The sequence below is a fragment of the Ailuropoda melanoleuca genome, chromosome 12 (genome assembly GCF_002007445.2).
Source record: "Ailuropoda melanoleuca isolate Jingjing chromosome 12, ASM200744v2, whole genome shotgun sequence".
Taxonomy (NCBI): Eukaryota; Metazoa; Chordata; class Mammalia; order Carnivora; family Ursidae; genus Ailuropoda; species Ailuropoda melanoleuca.
In genome coordinates, this window is record NC_048229.1 from 9,482,411 (window position 1) to 9,501,001 (window position 18,591).

The window sequence follows — 18,591 nt, forward strand, 5'->3', positions numbered from 1 at the left end:
CAAATCGTCATGCATGGAGGGGATGGTTGACATTCACCGAGTTCCTGTGATGCCCAGGCTGGGTAAAATCGCCACCAGGTGGTGTTGAGTGTGTTGTTTCCTTCTGTTAATTAATTTTGTCTGCCTAAGAGTGAGGATCTCAAGGGTTGCCATTGCCCAGTGTCAGGCCACACCAAGGCCCTCAGAGCTCCCCGGCTTGTGGCCTTGCTCTTTAGCACTCAGCCCGTGGGTTTTGGGGAAGGCACGCCTCCTCACGGGGACTCCATTCCCCTTTTCTGGGGAGCAGGCAGCCTCCTCCTGAGGACTCTTCAACTGCTCTGCCCCCTGATCTTCTGAGCTCGAGTTACAGGAGACACAGGTCCATACCTACGCTTCGGTCTGAAAAGGACCCTGAGATATCTGTAAGGCGTTTAATAGCCAAACGCTGTTTGGTAGAGCCCAAGCTGAGCCACAGGGAACAAGAGGCCTGGAAGGATGGAGGTCTTCCATGAAGACCCCAGAGATGGCACGAAGCAGTTGTTGTAGCCCCCCCTCTCCGGAGGGCTGACTCTGTGCCAGACTCTGCGTCCGTCTCACTTCTTACGACGGTACAGAAGGCAAGTGCTCTTATGTTCCCGGTTTTATAGACCATAGTAGCAAAGGTCACAAAGCAAGGGAGAACTGGCGTAGGAGCCCCCAAAGCCACAGTCTTAGCACCATGCTCTCTCTGGGAGGGATCTCCAGAGTGGGCTGTGCAGGGTGGTCCACTGGAGGGAAGGGAAGGAACGTTTAGAACTTCTCTTGACTTATGTCCTTTATCAAAAAAGAGAGAGAAAAATTTAAATCTGACCTACAGATTGATGGCAGTGCATGCATAATGTATTTACCAGCTTAAAAATAGGGCTTGTTTGTATATATGTGTGTTTCACTGTTCAGAAACTTCACGAGTCAAGTTTCTTAGGATGCATGAGCAAATATGGTGAGCATTGCTCTAATGTCTCATCAGGTCCGAGCCATTTTGTCAGGTATCATAAACGTGCGTGTGTGCATGTGTACGTGTGTGTACTGTGGTCTTTCTCTTTCTGTGTACATATGTACACATACATGGAACATATGTATGTCATATTGATATTGTTATTTGAGATGTGTGTAGTTGAGGATGGGAGAAAGTGGAGGCATTAATAATAGTGAGAAAAGGCAATAGGAATTTGCAGAGAATCAATCTGAGTCACAGCATGGTCCTGATGACCTTGGGGAAACCTCATCCTGTTTATGTCTAAGTTTTCCTTTCTGCTCAGGAGACCTAATGGAACCCGTTAGTAAGATGCAGGAATGTAGGAAAAGGTGACGGGAACAATAGTATGCAGTATCTGATGAGAGTATCATTGCCTTTTCCTCTCTTAAAGATCCCAGTCAGATGCTTCCTCTTGATTAATGTATTATTTCTTTAGAGATGGGGAGTCCAAGACATACAGCTATATTACTAATTCCCATTGTAAAATGTTTAAGAGAGGGAGGGTGGGGAGGAGTACAGGGAGAGGGAGAGAGAGAATCTTAAGCAGGCCCCACGTCCAGTGTGGAGACCCAGGTGGGGCTCGATCTCACAACCCAGAGATCGGTGACCTGACCTGAAATCAAGAGTTGGACACTTAACCGATGGAGCCACCCAGATGCCCCTCCCATTGTGCCCCTCACCAAGCAAAATAAGTTGCTTAGGTAGAGCGCCCAGACTTCTGTACCAGTAATGTACTTTTGTACAGAATTTAATCACTTGATACTATCAAAATCTTATCTTCTAGATACTGTATTTCATTCTGCTTCATTAAAAAAAGCCACCATTTTTATTATGGAAAGTTTCAAATATATTCATCAGTAGACAGAATAGTATAAAGAACCATACATATCCACTGCCCAGCTCCCAGCGTTGTCAACTCATACTCATTCCTGTTTCATTTATACTCTGAGCCACTTCTCTCTCCCCAAATTATGTTGGAGCAAATCTCAGACATTACGTCATTTATCTGTACTTTATTCTTCCTTTTATTAAAAAAAATTTTTTTTTTGTTTTGAAATACTTTTACACTCACAAGAAGTTAAAAAAATATACAGAGGGTTCCCAGGTACCCTTTATCCAGCTTCTCCCAGTGATAATATCCTGTGTATCCATAGTACATTATCAAGACCAGGGAGTTGCTCCTGCTACTTTATTCTTAAAGATAGCATTATGAGGCATCGTGTGGTGTTCAGATCATTGTCGTGCTCATTTAGGATTTAATTTTTTATGTGGTTTTATCATTAATTGAACAAAGCTTGAACTGGGTTGAAGATTAACTAATTTGAAATGATTTGTCCTGAAAGGTATGACTGTGGTCTCTCTTTCTTCCAGTTGATCATACCAGGGTTGTCCTACACGATGGTGATCCCAATGAGCCTGTTTCAGATTACATCAATGCAAATATTATCATGGTAATCTTTGCTTTCCACAGTGTTTTCTGACTATACGTTGCTAGCCATTTCTTGTATTTTGTATTTTGTATTTCTTGTGACTTGAAAGCAACTTCCAAGTGTTTGAAGGATTTTCTTCCTAAATTTCTAGCCTGAGTTTGAAACCAAATGCAACAATTCAAAGCCCAAAAAGAGTTACATTGCCACACAAGGCTGTCTGCAAAACACGGTGAATGACTTTTGGCGGATGGTATTTCAAGAGAACTCCCGAGTGATTGTCATGACAACGAAAGAAGTGGAGAGAGGAAAGGTATATTCCATGCTCCTCTGATGAAATATTTTTAAAGTATCGAACATGTCAGGTTGAACATCTTAAGAACTGAATAAACAAATTAAGCTTCCTCTAACTGGCCGTCTGGAAAAAAGAGAGTAGAAGAGATTTGATTGTGACATGCCTTGGTGTAGTTTTCTTTATGTTCCTTCTGCTAGGGGTTCATTGAGCTTCTTGAATCTTTGGATCTATAGTTTTCTCTAAATTTGGAAATGTTCATTATTTCTGCAAACACGGGACACCAATTACACGTATATTAGGCTGCTTGACGTTGTCCTGCAGCTTACAGAGGCTTTGCTCATTTTGTGCTTGTCTTTTTTCCCCCTTTATTCATTTTGGATAGTTTCTTTTGATGTATGTCTTTAAGTTAATCTTCTGCAGTGTGTCACCTGCTGTTAGTACTATTTAGTGTAGTTTTTTTTTAATATTTTATTTTTTTATTTGACAGAGAGATAGCCAGTGAGAGAGTGAACACAAGCAGGGGGAGTGGGAGAGGAAGAAGCAGGCTCCCAGCAGAGCAGGGAGCCTGATGGGGGGCTCAATCTCAGGACCCTGGGATCACGCCCTGAGCCGAAGGCAGATGCTTAACGACTGAGCCACCGAGGCGCCCCTATGTAGTGTGTTTTCTATAGCAGACATTGTCTTTTTCATCTCTAAAAGTTTTATTGTTTTTTTTTAATGCCTCCTGTATCTCTCCTTCCCCTCCCCCGCCAAGATTGATTATTTATTTATTTATTTATTTATTTATTTATTTATTTATTTATTTATCAGAGAGATAGAGAGAGAGAGAGCATGAGGGGGGGAGGTCAGAGGGAGAAGCAGACTCCCTGCTGAGCAGAGAGCCCAATGCAGAACTCTGTCCTGGGACTCTAGGTTCATGACCTGAGCTGAAGGCAGTCGCTTAACCAGCTGAGCCACCCAGGCGCCCCTGTGTCTCTCTTTTTAACTTAAACCTTTTGGACTTACAGAGTATATTTGTAATAACTGTTTTAATGTCCTTGTTACTAATTCTGTGATATATGTCTTTTCATTCTTCCTGTTTTTTACTTGTTTAAGGTGGGAAGGTAAATCCAGTCCCTGTTACTCTATTGTATCCAGGAGCAGAGGTCCACAAGGGAGTGTGAGAAGGCCCGTCTAGTACCTTCAGGGGATTAGAGTACTAACAAATAGTGATTTAACTGGTCATATAAATTATACTTGTCATGACATGTAAGCATTTAATGATTAATTTGAATTATTCAAGCAGTATATTCTTATAAATATCCAAACACATTATGGTTATGGTTAAAATTGCCTTTGTTCACTGTCCCTTGTCCACCCATTTAAAATCCCTGTGACCAGTGTGATGTGTGTTCTCCCATGCTGTCTTCTTGGCATTTACATACATACATACATGATTGAGCGGCATTACTATGGGTATTACGTACCTGCATTTACATATATGCATGTACTTACATATGTCTGTGTGCCTGTGGAAGCATATAGTACTGTTTTCTGAAAAACACTGTATGTAAAAGTGTTTCCATACCCTAACTTTGTTGTGCACCTTGGGCCCCACCCAAATGAATGTTCTAACATCTACTGTTAGTACATAGTGGCCTATTTCCTTCTTTTTAGTAATTGCATGATGTTCCATAGTAAGGACGTACCATGATTTATTTCACCATTATGTATCAGGCATTTAAATGTTTCAGTTTTTGCTCTTAACAAATAGTGCTATGGTGAATAATCTTATTCTTGTGTGTGTGTGTGTGTGTGTGTGTGTGTGTGTGTGTGTGTGTGGTGCAAGTGTTTCTCTAGGTTTAATGTCAAAAAAAGGAGTGCTAGGTCATAGGGTATGCATGTTGTAAATTCGAAGAGATTCGGCCCAACTGCTCGCAGAGTGGTTGTCCCAGCGCACACCCCCACCCCCCACCCAGCTGCTCTGTCAAGTACTCCTCGCCCCACACTCTTCATGACACTTCAGGTTCTTAAAAATTGTAACATCCCACACCTACAGAGAAGCAGACAGATCTCATTGAGTGACATTTCTGTGTGTTATCCCAAAGTGAGCCCATCCATGTGGGTTTTTAATATGGAAAAGTTCTATGTTTTTGTGTTTTAGTCGAAGTTCTTTTGTAGTTATACTTTAATTGGCTTACATAAAATTTGCGTGGAATATAACAGTCATACCTTTAAGTTAAACCTAAGGTAGATGGGTGATTTTGGATTTTAGCACTCTCAATGTAATTTTCCTATCAGTTTTGAAGGACAGCATGATTTTGTAGGATTTTCATCATTGTGCTAACTGGTTTGTTATGCTTCTGAAAACTTTTGAGGCCAGATCTGGTCATTGTGAAACAAAGGCTTCCTCCAACAGCTACGTGCAATCCCATTAGGTGTTTAATGGCCAGGTTAAAACGTCTTCTTAGTTTCTGCTTCAGCTGAGTGTCACCTGCCTGAATATAGAAAGGAAAACTGAGCCGTCTGTCCTGCCTGTTTTCTGGTTCATGGGAGGCTACCTCTCCTCATGGAACCTGGGGGCATGAAGAGAGATTTAAATTTTTATTCTCTGTTGAGTCTCTTGAGCAACCAGCAGTCACAGAATTGATTGGCCAGCAATAGCATTGAGTACAATTAATATTAAAAGTGCTTATTTGGGGATAATAAAAATTGTATAAAATCTGTCAGAGAGGTATTTGGATCTACCAATACTGCAAGGAAAGTGAATTCAGAATAATAATAAATAAAAGACCATGTAAACCATTGCCAGGCAAAACAGTTGCACTGTTAATTCTTCTGTTCAACTTTCCTTCTGCCATGTTTTTTTTTTCTTTCTTTCAATTAATCATTGACTTTGGGATTGGCTGCAGCTGCTCTCTTACTTATCGTTTCATAACTGAATTTCTCTGTCTTCCTAATATAAAAGGTAAATTTCTCTTGCCAGTATTGGTGTCTAGGTTGTTGTGGCTCCCAGAAAAAAACAACACACAAAAACATTCTCTGCCCAGGACACATCACCAAATATATACAGACTCATCTCTCATTGAGCTAAGTAGCTTCCTCTTTGGCACCGAGAATGATTTGCCTGGTGCCGTATTTTTCAATCTGTCTGCTCTGAAACCAGCAGCTGTTGCGGGCTCGGTGTTCCCAGGCATCCAGGGAAGCGAAGGGGACATGTATAGTAGGTAGCAAATGGGTCTGGATATAGAAAAAGCAGCTGGTTCAAAACCCCATTGGCTGCCTTGCTGTGCTGGAGCTGTTCACACTTGGGTTAGATAAGGCACGGAGTCCTCCTACATGGGTGCGGAAATGAACCAGACAGTCTGGCTCTTTGGGCAACCCATCCACCTCCAGAGCGCTTGCTTGCTTGCCTTCCCTGCAGAGTGACTGGCAGATCTCTGGAATTCAGAATTCAGTGATTGCTAGACAGAACCTCCAACGGGCTAGTCCCTCACTCTGCATCTTTGGTTCTTTAGAGAGAAATGAGCAATCCTTGACTGTCCTTTGACATGCATCTTAGATCAGACAACTCTGCAAAAGCTCCTCTGTCTTCCGCCTTCTCCCTGGCTTTCCACACACCTGCTTTTCTTATTTGAACTTACTTTTCCTTTTCTTTGAAAATCCACTAGATGCTAGACAGGCCCTTTTCCGAATATTGATCATTAAGCAAGACTCAAATATATATTTTTTACCGAATATTTATTTTCCTCTGGTTTAGGCTTTAGTTTCAGAATTCACAGAGATTAACTGTCTTTTCTCTGATCCCTTTCAGAGTAAATGTGTCAAATACTGGCCTGACGAGTATGCTCTGAAAGAATATGGGGTCATGCGTGTTAGGAACGTCAAAGAAAGTGCCGCTCATGACTATACATTAAGAGAACTTAAACTTTCAAAGGTTGGACAAGTAAGTATATTGTCGTATTTTAGAGACTTTGGTAACTGGTTTTGGCATGCAGTAATCCAAGGTCACGCAGTTAGTCGCGTTTGCGTGCATTCACGGCCTCGTTCACTCATTGGTCCATGGCCATTTGTCAGGTGCCTTCTGTGTACCAGGTGCGTACTCGTACCTTACAAACAAGACAGGTGCAATCCCTGCCTTCACAGAGTCTAGGGAGATACGAGGTTAAAAAGTAAGCAACCAACTAAGCTTTCCAGTTGTGCTCAGTCTACGAAGGCTGCAGGAAACAACTGGGTACTTGAGATGGAGTAATCAGGGAGGGCCTCTCTGAGGTTGTACCCCTTGAGCTGAAGGTGGGGGAGCACATCCAAGAGTCTGGAGAAGAGTGTTCCAAGCAGCGGGAGCTGCAGGTGCAAAGGCCCTGAGGCCTGTTTCATGATCAGATTCCGTGCCATCACATCTTAATTGCATGTAGTTTAAGTTTGTCACTGGGGTGACTAACTTTGTAAAGCAGGGTTAGATTTGGATTCATTTTAATTTCATGGTTAGGGGGGCTTACTTTTTCAAGGTCTTTTGGGGACACGGAGGTGAATGAAGTCTTTGAGGAATTGCAATCACGTAGCAGCGAGAAGCCACATCCACACCCAGCTGTGCCCCAGGGCAGACACAGGCTGTAGCAGGTCTGAAGTGCCCTGGAACATGGCAAAGGCTGGGCTTCCTTCCGCCTGGGGCGGCAGGGAGACTGTTTCAGAAGACGCTGGGCTTTTCTGGGTGAAGTTTCACTGGAGAAGATGATGGAGAGAGGGCCTCCCAGATGGAGGTGTCACTCTGAGCCTTGGCCCCGAAGTGCAGACTGAAGGGAAATGGAATTTATGGGAATGAAGGCGAGTGGAGACTCTAGGGAATACACCTGAGAGAGGTGGGGACCAAGTCGGCAGTCTTAACTCTTATGTTCAGAAATGTGAGTTCCATACTTTAGGTAGCTGGGCACCTGTGGCGAGGCTGCTGCCAAGCGGACGCACACCCAGAGCCACGTGCCAGGAAGGTGTCTGACAGCCCCCGGGGTGGGGCGGTCCGGCCCAGGTGACCCGAGTGGCCAGCAGGCCTGCTGAAGGCCACTGGGTGGTCTGGGTCCGGCAGCCTCCTCTCCGGGTCAGATCCCAGGGACGTCGGCACTTGTTTTTTGTTTTTTTGTTTTTGTTTATTTCCGTATTCCCACCTTTGGAAATGAGTATTGTCCAAAATGCCAGAATAAATGGAAGAGGAACGACAGCCGTGACACGTGCCTTGAGGTGGCACCTGCAGGGCATGGGGATGGTTGGGCTGTTGGAGGAGAAGGGGAACCAAACGCAGTGTGAGAGGACCGTGGCACTGTGGTGAGAAGCTGGCAGGAAGGCAGGGCTTGCATCGTCTGGGTGAAAGGGGGTGCGGTGGCAGCAGGGCGGACAGAAGAGGACAGCCTGGAGGTAACCGAGGAGTAGATGCGGAGGGGTTTGGCAACAGGATGGGTGGGGGGCGAGGGGCAAGGGTGGCGCTAAGGATGACCGCCGGTTTTGTAGCTTGAGCCTGGGACTGGTGGCACTGGATTTCAGGAGGGAGGGAAGGGGGAGCAACCCCCTAGACAGGTGAAGTGTGAGATGCCTTCAAGACATCAAAGCGAAGAGGCCTAGGAGGCAGGGATGGAGGATGGCCGAGGAGGGGAGGTGGGTTCCAGAGCATCGTGGAAGGATGGCAGCAGGACGGAAGGAGGAAGAGGTGACCACAGATGCAGATAGAGGAGCTGGCATGCAATTTCTCGATGTTCTCTATGAGGCAAGGCCATCAGCTGGCATTCGAAGGGAATCAGAGATGAATTATTCTTGGGAAGTGGGAAAAGTATCCAGTAGTAATGTGGAGAGACGATGAGGAATCCAGTGAGTTTTCAGGCAGTGCCGAATGCCCGGTTGACGTGATGAACATGAACGTTTAGCGACACCAATCCCCTGCTGTGATTTTTCTCCAAGGACACTGTTCCTCGGGTATAAAACAGAGAAGGTGGGTGGTTGTTTTTGTCCAGGCCTGGGGCTTTGCCCAGGGGCGCAGTGGATGGAGAGAGGGTAGAGGGCGATTGTCAGAAAAGTACATGAGGGGCACCTGGGGGGCTTAGTCGGTTGAGCGTCCGACTCTTGATCTCAGCTCAGGTCTCAATCTCACAGTCGTGAGTTCAAGCCCCATGTTGGGCTCCATGCCGGGCATGGAACCTACTTAAAAAAAAAAAAGTAGTACGTAGAATCCAAGCCCGACAAGGGGACAGTAGGATCAGAAGGAGGCGGGGGGAGAGTGGAAGAGGGCTCAGTGGTCTGCTGAGCTCCATGAGGTGGTCACGAGACCAAAGCGAACAGGAAGCCTGGGCGATTGTGGTCCAGGGTGGGGTGCTGGAACTCCTGATGTTAGCTGGGGTGCGGTTCTGCTGATGGTGGGGTAGGGGGAGGTTTGCTCTGCTTCAGAGACTGAGAGAGAAGCTGGAAAAACATAGCTGTCAAGCAGAAATGGAAGAGATTTAGAAGACACTGGCCAGAGATTTCACATAGGTTTGTTCAGTTTTAGGCTCAGCCACCCATCTTCTTGTTCTCGGGTGTTTCTGAGTAGCAGGTGGTGGTTTCCTCCGTTTTAGTGATAAGCCATCCATCTTCTTGCTAACACGGATATTTGAGAGCAGGTACAGGGAATGTTGGCATTTGGGTTTGTGTTTTATACCCATGGATTCAGGGGCTGACACAGATCAGATCACCTCTCCAGAATTGCTGGTCATATGTTATCTGCTTTTTATATATGACACATTACCTTTTTTTCCAAGGTGCTACGACGTGACCTCACTTAAGTTTCCTAGCAGGGAGGAGTTGGGTCAGCGATCTCTCGGGACAGAGATTTACCAAGGAGGAGGAGCAGGGATGTGCTGGGCAGCTGGGTCACCTTCCCTGACTGTCCTTCCTGGGTAGCCCCTGAGTTTTAGCTCACTGGTAACATCAAGAAAAATTTTTACCGTGACATCAGTAAATTCAACGCGCGTAATTCAAGAAAAGATCTTAATTGTGGTGCAGATTCCTTGGGTGTCCTGAAGATCACTGGTGGCAGACACTGGCTTCATTTTTCTTTCTTTTCTAAATGTCTTTTAAAAACATCAGTAGCTTGGATTTGCTTCCTGTACGGAGGACGAAGATGGGGCGAGGGGCAGTGTTGCTACGGCAACCTCATCTGGGCGGACCCAGAACGCGGTGCTTTTGGTCTTCCGTAGTCTTGACCTCCGTTCGTGATCCTTCTGCTCAGAAGAGCACTGGTGGCTGAGTCTCTTAATGCTGCCAAGTGGTGGCTGTGTGTTTAATTGTCCTTGTTTCATCCCTCTCGGTAGGATCGTGAGAGAGATTATTATTCCTATTTGCAAATGAAGACATTGAGGCTTGGAGATGTCTGGAGAGCACAGTGATGATGAATGCTGGGATTCGGGCCTAACGCAGCCTTCTGATCCCAAAGTTCGTCTTCTTAGCTACTTTGCACTAACAGAAGGTTATAGTACTATGATGTTATCATGAAAGTGGGGGTTTTGTGAGAGGGGAGGAGGGCTGAGTGTAAAAAGACAAAGAGGAACACGTCTTGAGGGGGTAGCTGCTTTCTCAACTGCTGGGAAGAGAGCCCCAGGTCCCAGAGCTTCCGTCACCTCCGGAGTTGGGCTACACGGGGACGCGGAGGAATGGGGCCGTTGCCTGCCACCGAGAATTCAGAACGGTGATTCAGGTTGTAGCTTTCTGAGGAACTAACTGCTGTACTGGACGTTTTGGTTCTTAGGACAGAGGCAGAGTTGCCTTCAGGATTGCTCAGCCAGACCCCAAAGGAGACGTGATTGGGAAACTCGTCTGACCTTTAAATGGAGTGTGAGGAGATTCGGTGCCGGCTTGCTCCATTGGCTCACGTCAGGTCTGGGGAAGATCAGAACTGGGTGATTCCTCAACCCCTTGATTTATTTAATTCTTTTCTGGTTTTTCTTGGCTCTACTCCAGGGGAATACAGAGAGAACCGTGTGGCAGTACCACTTTCGGACCTGGCCGGACCACGGAGTGCCCAGTGACCCTGGGGGTGTGCTGGACTTCCTGGAGGAGGTCCACCATAAGCAAGAGAGCATTATGGACGCAGGGCCCGTGGTAGTTCACTGCAGGTGACCGGCCCCTGCCCCCTCTCCGGGCCGCGGCCTGTCCCATCTCTTAATGCCACTAGGCTTGCTTTTACCTACTCACCCCAGCTCTTGAACTGTGAGAAAATTTTCATCTCTGTTTGAGGCGTGCATGAACTGTATGAAGGGACACTTTGATCGCAGAGTATTTTTCTCATGGGTCCTACGGGACTGCCAGGTATTGGCGGTGGCCGGGCAGAGGCTGGTGAACTTAATCCTTATTCTCAGGGAGCCCTTACGTAGTCTGCTAATGTCTGCTTATGTTTTTTACTTTTTTTAAAAATAGGGTGATTTAGAAGTCATCGCTTTGATTATGATCCTATTCTCTTCTGCCACAGAAATAAGATACGTTTTCCCCCCTGATAAGACACTTGTTTGCTTCAAAAGATTTGGACCCCTCCCCACCCAGGCCTCTGGAAGCCGCCCCGCCTGTGGCCTCACCACGGTTTACAGCCTGTGGGCACCCAACTGTGGGTTTCATGGTTATATCGGGGAAAGTTTAGTTTCCCAAAGCTCATCCATGCGTCGGGCAGGTAGCTGTGTGTGAAACTTGATTCACTTTTTTAAAAGCTCCTGTTTATTCAGTGCTTGCTCCATCCCAGCCTCTGAGCTTAGTGCTTTCCATCCAGTACTAACATTCGATCCACGCCACCACCTTGTGAAGTGTGTACCATTATCCCCATTTCATAGACGAGGAAACTGAGGGTCAGAGAGGTATAGGACTTGCCTCAGCCACATTGTAGTGGAGAGGTTGGGCTCCAAGCATAGGTTGGACTAAGTCCAAAGCCCTGTGCTCTGAGCTCATCTAGTCTCAAATACAAATAGACAACCTTAGAAATACTCCCAAGAGCAGACATTGGTTCTGTTAATATTAATAGCTTGGTTTTGAGTCTGAAACCCCCGTGAACTCCATTGTCATTTGCTCTTTGTCCTTCTGCCCACAGTGCTGGAATCGGCCGGACAGGGACGTTCATTGTGATTGATATCCTTATTGACATCATCAGAGAGAAAGGTAGGTCATCTGGAGGGCAAGAAGCGATAGTTCCTGTTTTTAGTTTATGGAAGGAAAGTGCTAGTGAAAATAGCCGGAGGGAGAGAATTTGAATGTTAAAACATTTTCACAAAGTCTGAGCTGAAGACTTTGACTTTCAGTATGTTTGCGAGAGAACAAAAGTGTTCAGTTTGAGCTTTGGCATAAAATGAAGCTTGGGAGCTGTGGGTCCCACCGCCGTGGTCTTTTGTTGAATGTGCAGCGGTGGTCTCTGCCGACCCACCTCATCCTGGCTGTTATGGGGTGGTGCTATTGGAAAGTGAGGGGTCCCGACCTCTAGCACTTTCTCTGGTAAGTGATTCTCTTCTGGAATCCTTTCTATTGGTCAGAAGGCCAATGTAGCCCTTGGAACATGTTCAGTTAGAACATTAAAAACTAAATCTGCTTTATCTCTGAGTGTGCTAAAAGTTATGTGTTAAACCACTTCATCCTGGCCCTGCGGTTTCTCCTAATGCTTCGTGGTGCTTGCTTTGCAGGTGTCGACTGCGACATTGATGTTCCCAAAACCATTCAGATGGTGCGGTCTCAGAGGTCAGGGATGGTCCAGACAGAAGCACAGTACCGATTCATCTATATGGCCGTCCAGCATTACATTGAAACACTACAGCGCAGGATTGAAGAAGAGCAGGTGCGAATCCTGGAGGGGCTGGCGTGTAGACTGTCATTTTCTTTTCTAGGCAGCTCAGTCAGTTACACTCTCCTTTTGAGCAGGTGGGCCTCTGAGAGACACCTGTCATTGTTTGGAAATGGGAAGATAAGCCCTTCCCAACCAGGAAGGGCTTCTCTTCACAGCCCTGATATTTCAGTAGAGGGCAGCTTAGGGAGGTAGCTGCTATCGCCCTGGCCTGCCAGGTTGGGGAACTGCGCATTGGAAAGGTTAGGATTTTCCCAGATAGAACCCCAGGACTTTCACATGGCAAGTTTGGAACTGAAAGCCTCGAAGTTTCTAGCCCGTTCCGGTTTAGATCCGGGCCGTTTTTATCCGGATCCCATCTCTTAAATGAATGCTTCACTCTTCATAGCACACAGCAGTTTGAACCATCAACTTGGTTGAGTTGGAAACAGTGAAATTTCAGTTTTAATAAGCCATGCATAATGAAGAAGAACGTGGAGTTGGAGCCTTTCCATTTGAGGCTATTCATAACAGACACAAAGCTGAGTTAATTAGGAATACGCTGAGAGGAGGGAAATGAGGAGACTGCTCCTTTGGGGATCTGGGCGTCTCCCCTGCCTCCCCCCACTCAACCACGCTGCTCTGTTGCAGACAGGGGAGTGTCTGAGCAGCACTGATACCTGCCTGCTTTACCCTGTGTATTGCCTTGCAGAGAACCTGGCTTCTCAGACTGGTACCTGCTGGCAAATTGAGAGACTTCTCGCTGAGCAGAATAGCGGCCATGTTATCAAAGCTTGGTTAGCCAAAGTAAGACACATATTAGTTAGCTTAGTAGGTTCTCAGTTCACATAAAAACACTAGAGGGGCGCCTGGGTGGCTCAGTCAGTTAAGCGCCCGACTGTTGGTTTCGGCTCAGGTCATGGCCTCAGGCTTGTGAGATGGAGCCCGGCATCGGGCTCCACACTCAGTGCAGAGTCTACTTGTCACTCTCCCTCTGCTCCTCTCCCTGCTCTCTCTCTCTAACAAATAAATAAAATCTTAAAAAAAAATCCCCAACACTAGATTGTTTCATTGTACAAAAACATCTTCAGCAACAGTGTAGACATGTAAGGTCAACAATCAACAAAGTTCCGATTTCAACCTTTAGTGCTTTCAGTCTGACTTGGTGTTGTGGTAAGTGTTGCGAAATATTTAGATGGTTACCATAGGCTATTTTCTTTCTTTCTTTCTTTCTTTCTTTCTTTCTTTCTTTCTTTCTTTCTTTCTTTCTTTCTTTCTTTCTTCCTTCCTTCCTTCCTTCCTTCCTTCCTTCCTTCCTTTCTTTCTTTCTTTTCTTTCTTTTCTTTCTTTCTTTCTTTTTTTTTTTTTTAAAGATTTTATTTATTTATTTATTCTACAGAGATAGAGACAGCCAGCAGAGAGGGAACACAAGCAGGGGGAGTGGGAGAGGAAGAAGCAGGCTCACAGCAGAGGAGCCTGACGTGGGGCTCGATCCCATAACGCCGGGATCACGCCCTGAGCCGAAGGCAGACGCTTAACCGCTGTGCCACCCAGGCGCCCCCTTTCTTTTCTTTCTTTCATTTTATTTATTTATTTGAGAGAGTGAGCGAGCACAAGCAGGGGAAGGGGCAGAGGGACAAGCAGACTCCCTGCTGACCAGGGAGCCAGATGTGGGGCTTGATCCCAGGACCCTGAGATCATGACCTGAGCCGAAGGCAGATGCTTCACCAACGGAGCCCCCCAGGCGCCCCACTGTAGGCTATTCTCTATTTGTCTTCCAGTCATACTGAATTTGGGCCAGGAGTTGTTAAAGCATAAAGTTGCCTAGAGAGAAGGCCCTCCTAATAAATACAAAGAGTATTTATAAACGCGGTATAAACACAGTTGGTACAAATTCAGGAATATCTTGAAACATATAACGTGATCTTGTTTAGAAAAGCTGGGGAAGGGGCGCCTGGGTGGCACATCGGTTAAGCGTCTGCCTTTGGCTCAGGGCGTGATCCCGGCGTTATGGGATCGAGCCCCACATCAGACTCCTCTGCTAGGAGTCTGCTTCTTCCTCTCCCACTCCCCCTGCTTGTGTTCCCTCTCTCGCTGGCTGTCTCTCTCTCTCTCTCTGTCAAATAAATAAATAAAATCTTAAAAAAAAAAAAAAAAAGCTGGGGAAAAAGCTCTCTCAGAAGCTTTGGTATTTGTCCTTGTTTTGGCGATGTCAGGGCTTTCCCCTCCCAGCCTCGATAGCGCTTCAGATCTTCTCATTACCACGTATAGTCTCTCTGACCCTAAATCTCAACTTGTAAAGCTCGAGTTGAAAAATTTGAATTTAGGAACTCCTCTAAAAATATCCTTATCGCTGCTTTTTTTGGGGTTCGGGAGGAGGTAGACAGAAGCAGAACGTGTTCCTTAATAGCTTCAGTATCCTAGAATGTAGACACCGGATGTCCCTGAGGATCCCATCCCAAGAGTGCTGCTGCATTCATTCGCTCAGCCAATAGCTCTTGGGGCCAGTGTGCTCCATCCCCGTCCTGAGCACATTCACTACTATTGGTCTCAGAGCCTTCATCTGGTAGAAAGCTTAAGGGATAGCCTTAAGACAGTGAAGCTGCCTGGGTTTTAAATTAAGCAAAAGAATGAAACTCATTTAGGATCATTGGTATTTCTTTTAAATACCATCATTTCCACAATTCTGAAGAGTTAAGGACCTTCAGGACTGAAGGAATCTGTGAAAGAGGGTAAATGAAAAAAGACAGTGCGTCAGGGGTGGTGAGCCCTGGGAAGGAAGCAGGAAGTGGTGCCGGTGCCAGGAGGAGGCGAAGCAGAAACAGGTGGGCGTCCAGGGGAAGGTGCAAGTGAAGCGACTTTGAGAAAATTCTCAAGTTTTATAAAGGATTCTTCCCACACTCTGCCATTTACTTGAAAGTAGATTTCTTTGTTAACTACTTCCACTTAAAGTATTACATTTTTTTTTAATTTGCAAAAACAGTGTGTGGAATTCCCTTCACCCTGTTAACATTTTAACACACTTCATCATTCATTTGTAGTTTCTCTCTCTATATATACAATATGTACTTTTAAAAATGAAACATTTGTAAGTTGCCAGCATTTGTGCGCCCTTGCCTCTTAATACTCTGATGTGTATGTCCTAGAAATAAAGACGTTCTTTTACATAACCATTGTGAAATGATCAGAACCAGGGAATTAGCATCAATACAGCACTATTTTCCAATCTGCAGACCCTATTCAAATGTTGCCAGTTTGTCCTCCTCCTGTGTCTCTGTGGTCCAGCGTCCCCTAGTGCATTTGGTTGTCACGTATCTTTACTTTCGTCTGGGACAGTTTCTCAGTCTTCATCTTCCTCGACCTTGCCATTTTAGAAGAGTTCAGGCCAGTTGTTGGGTAGAACGCCCCTCAATTTGAATTTGTGTGATGTGCTCCCTTGATTAGATTCAGGTCGTGCATTTTTGACAGGACTGTCACAGAAGTGATGTTGCGTCCCAGAACCTCCCATCAGGAGCACCTCTACTGATGCGTTTCACGGCTGGCGGTGTTCTCTTTGATCACGGGGTGGAGGTGTTGTCTGCCACATTTCCCCGCTGTACAGTGATAGTTTCCCCCTTTTAATTAATATCTTATAGGAAGATGTTTGAGACTATATAAATAACCTATTTTCCATCATACTTTTTGCCTACTGATTTTGCATGTGTTCACTGTTCTTGCCTGCAAAAATTACTCCTGTGATACCTGCCCCGTGGTGATTTCCTACTTCCATAATTCCCTTTCCGTTTATCAGTTGGGAGTCTTCTCTAAGAAAGAGCTTTCCCTTCTCATTCATTCGTTCATTCATTCATTCATGTCAGAATGGGTGATAATCCATTACTAATATTTATTTTGTTGCTTAAATTGTCCCAAATTTGGCTAGTGGGCACCTGTTCAAATTGGTTCTTGTGTCCTTTTGATAGTTTTGAGTACTTCCTTATACTTTTTTTAAAATGAGGTTTTTATGTAAATTCCAGTTAACATGCAGTGAAATACTGGTTTCAGGTGCAGAATTTACTGATTCAACACCTGTGTCGAGCACCTGCTGCCCCTCCCAAGTGCCGTCCTTAAGCCCCTCACCCAGTATTCGTCCAGTCCCCTACCCCCTCCTCTCTGGTAACCACCAGTGTGTTCTCTGTAGTTAAGAGTCTGTTTCTTGGTTTGCTTCTCTTTCTCCCACCATGTTCATTTGTTTAGTTTCTTACTTCCTTGCTTTTTTTAAAAAATATTTTAATTTATTTATTTGAGAGAGAAAGAGTGAGTGAGAGCAAGAGCAGGGTGGAGGGTAGGAGGGAGAGGGAGGAGCAGAGTCCCTGCTGAGCGGGGAGTCGGATGCGGGGCTCCATCCCAGGACCCCAGGATCACGACCTGAGCCGGAGGCAGATGCTTAGCCAACTGGGCCACGCAGGTGTGCCATCTTACTTCCTTACACTTTATGACACCAGAATATGAAGGCTCATCCTGTACTTTCCCAGCTATTTTTCATAGGAGCCCTGGTTCTCTTAATAGAGTGGATTTTGAAGCCAAGATCTGGCTGTGCTCGTTTGTACTGTAGAGCATTACTTGTGTTGCTAATTAGCTAATTAATTACTGCGCTAGTTGAGCTGTTGATATACAACCTCATATTTATATGGGTTTATATATTATATGATACGTGCATATGTGTGTGTGTGTGTATATATATATATATATATATATATATGCATATATATTTATAAAACTCTCCTTCTCCCTCCAGTAGTTTTGTTAAACTTTTTATTTTGGAATAATATTTAGACTTCTAGAAAAGTTGCAGAGATAATACAGAGTTCCTATGTGTGCATAATCCAGTTTCCTGTATCGTTAACATCTTGTATAACCATGGTACCTTTATCAAAACTGAATAATTAACCCTGATAAATTGCTGGTAACTAAGCTCTACAATTTGTTTGGATTTCACCAGTTTTCCCACGAATGTTCTTTTTTTGTTCTAGGATCCCGTCCAGGACCCCACATTGAGTTTAGTATCCCCACTGGTCTGTACTAGTTTCTTAGTCTTTGTTTCTCGTGACTGTGACACTTCTGAAGAGTGCTAGTCAGGCATCTTGTAGAAAGCTGCTCAGTGAGGGTTTGTCTGTTTTCTCGTGATTTGACTGGGGTAATGAATTTTGGGGCAGAGTACCAATAAGGTGAGTTTCAAGGTGCCCTTCTCGTTGCTCAAGGGGCTCCTGATAACAACATGGCCTGGGAATATTAACCTTCATTACTCGGCTTAGGCAGTGTCTGCTAGGTTTCTTTCACTGTAACAGTGACTCTTTTTCCTTGTCCTTACTCTGTACTTTGGAAGTGAGTCATTTAGTGCAGACCATACCCAAAGGAAAGGGAGAAATTAAGCTCCATCTTCTGGAATGGGTAGTTTCTACATAACTTATTTAGAATTCCTTTGTAAGGAAGCTTTGTCTCTTCTATTTGTCCTGTTTTTTTTCTTTTTATTTTTTTGAGAGAGAGGAATAGAGAGAGAGCATGCGCACGCAAGCAGGGAACGGGAGGAGCAGAGGGAGAGGGAGAGAGTATCTTAAGCAGGTTCCTGCCCTGCATGGAACCTGACATTGGGCTCGATCTCACGATCCTGAGATCATGACCTGAGCCAAAATCAAGAGTTGGATACTTGACCGACTGAGTCACCCAGATGCCCCAAGAGCATTTTCATTTGACCCTTTCTTCCTGCTCTTGGCTTTTGGGCTTTTTTTTTTTTTTCAATTAATATATGGCTTATTTTGTATTCTTAATTATTTTTTTAAAGTAATCTCTCTGCCCAACATGGGGCTCGAACTCACAACCCTGAGATCAAGAGTCAAACGCTCTACTGACTGAGCCAGCCAGGCACCACAGGTTTTTTTTGTAATTTAAAGTTTAAGAATGGACTGCAGTTATTTCACATGCCAAGATATTTAATGCCAGAAGATTTTCGGGACGTGTGGTTGGACCTCCTCTCAACCTTGGCTGTGTGTCAGCTGGCAAGGCCATAAGATTTATTATAAATATTACAGAAGGTTTGGTAACTCTGCTATGT

General features: G+C 45.1%; 1 protein-coding gene across 2 annotated transcripts in view; it reads left to right on the forward strand.

Annotated features, from left to right (window-relative positions):
* Nucleotides 1-18,591, forward strand: part of PTPN11 (protein tyrosine phosphatase non-receptor type 11) — a 76,205-nt gene that overhangs the window by 47,388 nt on the left and 10,226 nt on the right. The window contains exons 8-13 of one of the 2 annotated variants that reach the window (XM_034639676.1): nucleotides 2,366-2,445; nucleotides 2,576-2,734; nucleotides 6,510-6,641; nucleotides 10,658-10,824; nucleotides 11,784-11,851; nucleotides 12,367-12,518. In XM_034639676.1, coding sequence (XP_034495567.1) covers nucleotides 2,366-2,445; nucleotides 2,576-2,734; nucleotides 6,510-6,641; nucleotides 10,658-10,824; nucleotides 11,784-11,851; nucleotides 12,367-12,518 — 758 coding nt within the window. The remainder of the gene's footprint in view (nucleotides 1-2,365; nucleotides 2,446-2,575; nucleotides 2,735-6,509; nucleotides 6,642-10,657; nucleotides 10,825-11,783; nucleotides 11,852-12,366; nucleotides 12,519-18,591) is intronic. The other variant, XM_034639677.1, reaches the window with a different exon arrangement.